The 7600-nt window shown below is 35.1% G+C and overlaps 1 protein-coding gene across 1 annotated transcript; it reads left to right on the top strand.

The window, feature by feature from the left end:
* The first annotated feature begins 1528 nt into the window (after positions 1-1528).
* On the top strand, positions 1529-6851 carry LOC122291815 (coronatine-insensitive protein 1). The gene is made up of 3 exons (XM_043099808.1): positions 1529-2525; positions 4619-5087; positions 5666-6851. The coding sequence occupies exons 1-3, from the start codon at positions 2044-2046 to the stop codon at positions 6485-6487; spliced, it is 1773 nt and encodes a 590-aa protein (XP_042955742.1). The 5' UTR covers positions 1529-2043; the 3' UTR covers positions 6488-6851.
* Positions 6852-7600: the final 749 nt, after the last annotated feature.

Below are 7600 nucleotides of genomic sequence, written 5' to 3'. Positions count from 1 at the left end.
GACATGAAAAAGGACTTTGAAGACAATTATCAGAAGACAAATTGTTACAAAAGCATAATCCATAGTAACCCCACAATTTCATTAAAATCGTCCTTACGATGATTACTTGGAATGAAGAAACAAAAAGGGGATTGGGTCAACATTTTTAGACTCATTTTCTATATTTTATTTATTTTTAATTTCGTGAATTGAACGGGGGTGATTATTGAAACCCACTTCTCTATTGATTCTATAATTTTTTATAAAGTTTTTAACGTCTTAGTTATTTAAAAAAACTAAAAAATATATAATTTTATTAATATTCATTTATTTAATTATTAAATAAAAAAATTAAAATACTGAATGATAACATTCAAGAATTAAGTAGTATTTTTCATTTATAAAATGTCTAAAATCGAGAAAATAATACTACTGTTCTGTCGTTTTCCTATCATTTTTTGCAGTTAAAACTCTCCTAGTCAGACCATCTTTATTGGTTTGATCAAATATAAAGGTTGGTCAAAATTTAAATTATTTATATAAAAAAAATTTACATTAAATTTGATAAATCAAAATATTTTATATTTTTACTATAGTTATTAATTAAAAATGACTTTCATTCACCAAGTAAAATATTAAATATTCTATACCTTTATTTTGAATAATTAAATGATTTTTGAAAATATATTTTTTAAATATTAATTTAATTATAATATAATTATTGATAATATTAGATTAATAGAATTATAAAAAGTGATAAAAATAATTTTTTAAAAAAAAAATTAATTTAATAATATTTTATTATTATGTAGAGAATAAATAGTTAATTTAATATAAGAATTAAATTTAGATAAAATATGTAAAAATAAAAAAACGTTAATATTAGTTAAATTTAAAGATAATTTGATTAAGCCCGATAAGAATCCTCTCACCATCATGTGCAGGAAAGTGACTGAAAGCTTAACCATAACCTGCCTATCATGATCCACCACGTCACAGTCACACACCAAAATTTACAATAATTCATAAAAAGTTGTTATTTATTTCATCCTCTTGTAGCGCCGTCTCTCTCCATCTCCGCTTCGTTACACCGAAAGAAGATGAAAAATTTAGTTGTAAGTATATAATTTATTATGATTAATTAAAAAATAAATTTTATTAAAAATAATATTAATTTAAATTTTAAATATAAAAAAATTAATATTAATATATAAATTAATATGTGATTTTATTTGTAGGTAATAAAATTGAAAAGAAAATGGTGCTCCAAAATACAGAACGGCGGTTCAAATAACAAATTACAGTATATATGCATGTATATGCCTTCCTGCTTATCATACTTTTTTATTTTAATTTTATTTTTTAAAAACTAATTATGCTATTTTACTTATTATTCATACGCAATATATTTAATAAAAAATAAAAAATTATATTATGTATTGTGAAGAGAGTGACGTCTGATGGGTTGCGCCCAATATAATTTTGTCGTTTTGCCTTTTATTTATTTATTATGATTGATAATTTTTCCCACTCCGCCTCTTGTCCTTTCTTCTTTACACCCAAAATCAGCCGATTCAGCCCCCCTTTTGTTTTTACAAGGCGAATGATAGACCCCTCCCCCCAACACCCCTCGCCCCACGCTACTTACTAGGCTCTGATCCAATCCCGCACTTTAACTGTTTTCCAACCGTTGCCGTCGGATTCCTATACCGGAGATCCCTACCCTCCAATCTTTCTCTCACCATGTTGGTCTCGTTCGAGCCGCTTTTCGGCCTTGCCGACTTTCACTTCGCTCCGAGATGTTCTTCTTTCGTGCGTCGTAGATGAATCGTCATCTGTCGATTTGGGCTTTGTACGGATTTTGATAAGTGTTTCGGGTTTTGCTTTTTTAATTGATTCGTTCGACGGATTTCGGTCTCGAGATTTGAGGGGCTGGAAGCGTCTGAGGCTATCTTTTACTTTCTCCATCTTCTCCAGCGGGAGAGGAAGAATTATTGTTTCCTAAAGAAGTAAAAACAGTAGATAATTTTGTTTCCCAGGCGATATCGTGGAGTTCTGGTAGCGATGGAGGATCGAAACGTCTCCAGAGTGCGTCCCGGAATGTCTGAGGTGGTTATCGGCTGCGTGATGCCGTATATTCACGACCCCAAGGACCGGGATGCGGTTTCCCTGGTGTGCCGGCGCTGGTACGAGCTTGACGCGCTGACGCGGAAGCACGTGACGATCGCTCTATGCTACACGGCGAGCCCCGATCGATTGCGCCGGAGGTTTCGGCACCTGGAATCGCTGAAGCTGAAGGGGAAGCCGAGGGCCGCGATGTTCAATCTGATACCCGAAGATTGGGGAGGTTACGTCACTCCCTGGATGAACGAGATCGCCGAGTCTTTCAATTGCTTAAAGTCGCTTCACTTCCGGCGAATGATTGTGAGGGACTCCGATCTCGAGCTTCTTGCTCAGTCTCGCGGGCGCGTTCTTCAGGCGCTCAAGCTGGATAAATGTTCTGGCTTTTCTACGGATGGTCTTCTGCATATCGGTCGGTCCTGCAGGTAATTTTCTTTTCCTTTTTATTTGCGATTTGGATTCTATAATTGTTAATCAGAATATATAATTTTAGGATTGTATTAAATTTTAGGTCGGTCGTGAATGGTAGTTATCAAGTGAAAATGTGAAAGTGAATCTAACAATATTTGATGCTTTATTAAGAGAAATAAAAGGTAGAACAGCTTATTTAGGTGTATCAATCTGCTTATCTAACTCTTTCTTCCAGCTTACAACGTGATTGCGTTTTTTGTTATGACCAATAGATGCTGTAGTACGTGTAACTAGTTTAATTCTTCCGATCGCGTGGCTTAGCCGGCTCTCTCTTTTGTTTTTGGAGGAAAATCCGCCAATTTGATTCTTTATTGTGATTTTCTTCTTGTTGGATTGGTTAAATGTTAAATACGGTCTGCAAGACTTAATTTTCTTTTTGAGAGTGGGATTTTATGATTTTCCTTTATCTTCGTTTAGTTTGTACTTCCTTTTCAATCATTTCTTATCCAAACGGTGCAGGGTTCTAATTTTTGTTCAGGGGTTGAGACTTTACTGGTTGACTTGCTAATTTTTCTATTCATCCTTGAATGTCGAAGTAGTTTTCATCCTTTAATGTTGAATAAACTACTAGTTGTTTTAACGATTCACCAGAACAAAGTCATTAGACTATCATTAAGTGTTTATCCAGCTACTTGCTTGTGCCAAAGAAATAATGTCTCACTTCTCTTCGGGAAGTTGTGGTTATTGGGTTTGAGATAGGTTCAGCACTGAATAAAAAATTAGATAATGGAAACAGGGGAATGAAGATATTTTCATTTTTTTAGAATAATAAACATCTTTAAAACGCTGAATCATTAGTTAACTAAGGCAATATACAAAAATATATTATTTTTACTTACCAAAAAGAATATGCATATATTAGGAATACAAAGCCATTCTGCCTGAATACTTGGAGAAAGGATGGAATAGAACTAAGAATAATGTCATAACAAATTGTAAATAGTGAAGACTGATTATGAATCTTATACCCCCCCACCATAAAAAAAAAAAAAAAGAAAAAAGAAAAAGAAAAGCTGATGAGTCTCCGATATTAATTAACGCAAATGCTTCAAATGTAGAACTGAGACGAAAAACTTAAAAAAGTAATTTTGACCTGCATACGTTTGTGAAACATACATGCATGATGATTTAAGTGAGATCGAGAGGTTGCTCATGCACTGATGCCAAGCTTTTCATTTTAAGCAACTGCATCTAGGTGTCCTTTCTTGAATGGAAAAAGGTGAATTATATTTCTGCTTTTGCTTTCAAGTAAACTATCTAGTTTCTATATCTTGAAACTTCTGACTGGTTAAAGCCATGTCATTAATTCCATAGTTCATGAATGCGCTTGTTCTTGTAGAATTTATAGATTAAATTGTACTGAAGAACTAGTATTGATTTAGATTGGAATATAATACAAGTTGAATGTGGAGAATTATGTTGCACTCAGAAAATCTTTCACACCCTTGAAAGCTCTCTATGCTTTGTTTCTTCGTTTTGCTCTTATTTTTACTGTAGATCTTAGAAATTTCTATGCATTTCAATTGTGTGGAAAATCTGTGCTCCCTGTGTATGGCTTGCTGATGGTGAGCCTGGCCTTTAAAGAACAAAGAGAAAAAAAAGTGTTGAGAGAGTGGAAGAGAAATTATAACCTACTAAAGGCAATGTCATATATTTGGAGAAACAGGATTTGTACGGTGGTGCCACAAATTGGTTCAGATAAGCCTTTTCTTTTTAAAAAGTTGTGATGAATATGGTATTTTAACTGATCATGTAATTATATCTAGGTTGGTAACTGTGTAGTTTGGCCATAAATAGTATGAACACGAGTCATGTTTTGAAAATAAGATTTTACCATGTTAAAAATTTTAAAGCTTACATTGGCTGGACATATATTATATATTCTTATGAGTTTTTTCCTTTTTCCTTTTCATATCTATGCAATTTTGTTACTGTGGATTTGGAAGCACAGTTGTCAGTCGGAATGAATTGTGCTTTTGGCTCTGGAGCCCTGGTATATCTGGGTTTGCTATTGACTGATGTGATAATTCTTTATATGCTTCCTCAGGAGTTTAAAAACTTTGTTTATGGAGGAGAGCTCAATAAGTAATCGTGGTGGTGAATGGCTACATGAGCTTGCTGTGAACAACATGGTTCTTGAAACTTTGAACTTTTATATGACGGATCTTGTAGTCAGCTTTGAAGACCTTGAACTCATAGCCAGAAATTGTCGTTCTTTAGTTTCCGTTAAAGTTAGTGATTGTGAAATCTTGGGCCTCCTGCGTTTCTTTTGTGCTGCCCCTGCTTTAGAAGAATTTTGTGGGGGTTCCTTCAATGAGCAGCCAGACAATTACTCATGTGTATCATTACCCCCAAAGTTGTGCCGTTTGGGGCTAACATACATGGGGAAGATTGAAATGCCAATTGTATTCCCCTGTGCGCCCCTACTCAAAAAATTGGATCTCCTATATGCACTGCTTGACACAGAGGACCATTGTATGTTAATCCAAAGGAGCCCCAACTTAGAAATTCTTGAGGTAGAATCGCAAAACCATTTCTTCTTTTATCCTTTCTTTTCATTTTTTCCTTCAGGCAGAATCATCTTTAGATTGTTCTTGTTGCTATATATGTGTACATCTTCCTGACCAGTCTCTTGTTACTGCTTTTTCTTGTCCAGATTTTTTGCAGTGTTTTAACTTATCATTAAACTCCGTTCTTCACTAAGAATGTCTGGAAGTTCTTGATAATGTATTATTTGACCTTGGTGTCTGGGTTTAAAAGACTAGATTTCTAGAGTTTTAGCTTGTTTATGTCAATTTAAAACTTTCATTTTACCTGTAAAATCAAAAACAAAAACTCAAATTCACTGTTCACCTGGGTAATTGAATGCCATGGATTGGAAAATTACTATTTACAAATTCGAGGACGGTAGGACAATACAAAATGCCCAGATTCTGATGTTCTAGAAAGTTATTACTACCAAGGGGAATGGTTATTATGTGTTCTTTGGACTACGAACTACTTCTGAATTTTGTTTTTTTATTTATTTATTTTTTATTTTTTATTTGTTATATATATATATATATATATTCTTATCTGTTTTTCTTATGGACAGACAAGGGATGTTATTGGAGATAGAGGATTGGAAGTTCTTGCTCGGAGTTGTAAGAGACTAAAGAGGCTTAGAATTGAGCGAGGTGCTGATGAGCAGGGCATGGAGGATGAAGAAGGTGTAGTTTCACAGAGAGGTTTGATTGCTTTGGCTCAGGGCTGCCTAGAACTGGAATACTTGGCTGTTTATGTTACTGATATCACAAATGCTTCTTTGGAGTATATCGGTAAATACTCTAAAAATCTCTGTGATTTCCGCCTAGTCTTGCTTGACCGAGAAGAGAGTATAACGGATTTGCCTCTGGACAATGGGGTTCGAGATCTGTTGAGGGGATGTGAAAAGCTAAAAAGGTTTGCATTGTATCTCCGACCTGGGGGCTTGACTGATGTGGGTCTCAGTTATGTTGGGCAATACAGCAAAAATATAAGATGGATGCTTCTAGGTTATGTTGGGGAGTCTGATACGGGGCTTCTGGATTTTTCTAGAGGCTGTCCCAGCTTGCAAAAGTTAGAAATGAGGGGCTGCTGCTTCAGTGAGCGTGCACTGGCTGCTGCTGTATTGCAGCTGACTTCTCTGAGGTACCTATGGGTGCAAGGATATAAAGCCACCTCTGCAACGGGTTGTGACCTTCTGGCAATGGCTCGCCCATTCTGGAATATTGAATTAATTCCTTCTAGACGAGTTGTTGTCGCGGATCAACTTGAGGGGGCTGTTCTGGTTGAGCATCCCGCCCATATACTTGCATATTACTCCCTTGCTGGACCAAGAACAGATTTTCCAGATACTGTCATTCCTTTGGATCCAGAGGAATCCTTGGTTACTTAGATCTGTATATACCTCTTCTATCTATTAAGGAGTTTTTTTCCTTGTCATGTCTTGTTCATAAATTTTTTTTCCCTTTGGTAAGAGGTTTTCGATTTTAATTTAATCTTTTTCTGCCCTAGTTCTAGACATTAGTCCTGTAATAAAGTTGGGGTTTTCTTTTGTAATTTGGAAGCACTTGCATCCTTGGTGTTACCGTCTCACTTCATCACTTGGGGAACAGTTTGGCCTAGACTTCGACATTTTGGTGACTTGTATTAATATCCCGAGTCAATCTTTTTGGAAATCATTGTTGTTTTCTCGGTATGATGTTGGGACGTTTCAAGTTTGTGAATAAAAAGAAAGTTAAGTGTGGTTTTACTAGCCATGATTTTGTGCTCCCGCAATATATTTTCCCTACACGCATATACGTGCAATGCTTGCAAATAATTATTATGGTAAATACTAAAGATGAGCTTTGGATTTTCCGGATTTTGAATTTTAACTTTGAACGTGTTCTAGAGACTGATCGAGACTTGGTCCAGAAGGGTTTGTGAAAACGTACTGATTTCTTTTTCTTTTTCTTTTTTGAAAGGGAATCGTTTGGTGGGAGTTTCTGATTTGACAAAGAATCAGAAACATATTTTATTATCTTGAAAACGATCAAGACTTTCAAGTGGAACAAGCTAATCTCTCTGTTCTAAAAAAAAAAAAAAGCTCTCAACAAATTACGCTTCCCATGTGCAGTGATGGCGGAGTTACAGGTGGGTCACTGGGTTACACTTTCCATGTGCCATGTTGCCCCCCTTAAGGGCAGGATTAGTGCCGATGGGGAAACATCAATATTTGCAATCCCTTAAAAAGAAAGAAAAAAGTTAAAAAGTTAATGAGTAAGGGACAACGTAGCTTACTGTCTTTGCACACATGATAACTTAACTAATATGTCACCTTTGTTCACCACTGAAGGAAATCAAATGCAACCATATATGGTTAGCATAAAAAAAGTATGGTACTGTTGTTTTTATTTTGATTTTTTATAATTGTCATTGGTTTCACATCAAACAGTAGAATTTGAAAGAAAAACCCGTACAACAACATTTTGTTAAAAGCAACTTAATTCAGTTTTACTGGGGGGTT

This window comes from Carya illinoinensis, chromosome 1 (assembly GCF_018687715.1).
Source record: "Carya illinoinensis cultivar Pawnee chromosome 1, C.illinoinensisPawnee_v1, whole genome shotgun sequence".
NCBI classification, from domain to species: Eukaryota; Viridiplantae; Streptophyta; class Magnoliopsida; order Fagales; family Juglandaceae; genus Carya; species Carya illinoinensis.
This window is presented reverse-complemented; position numbering and strand designations above follow the sequence as displayed.

Coding starts and splice junctions, on each gene's coding strand:
- LOC122291815 (XM_043099808.1), top strand. CDS start 2,044: ATGGAGGATCGAAACGTCTCCAGAGTGCGTCCCGGAATGTCTGAGGTG. Junction 2,526..4,618: donor CATATCGGTCGGTCCTGCAG/GTAATTTTCTTT, acceptor ATGCTTCCTCAG/GAGTTTAAAAACTTTGTTTA. Junction 5,088..5,665: donor CCAACTTAGAAATTCTTGAG/GTAGAATCGCAA, acceptor TCTTATGGACAG/ACAAGGGATGTTATTGGAGA.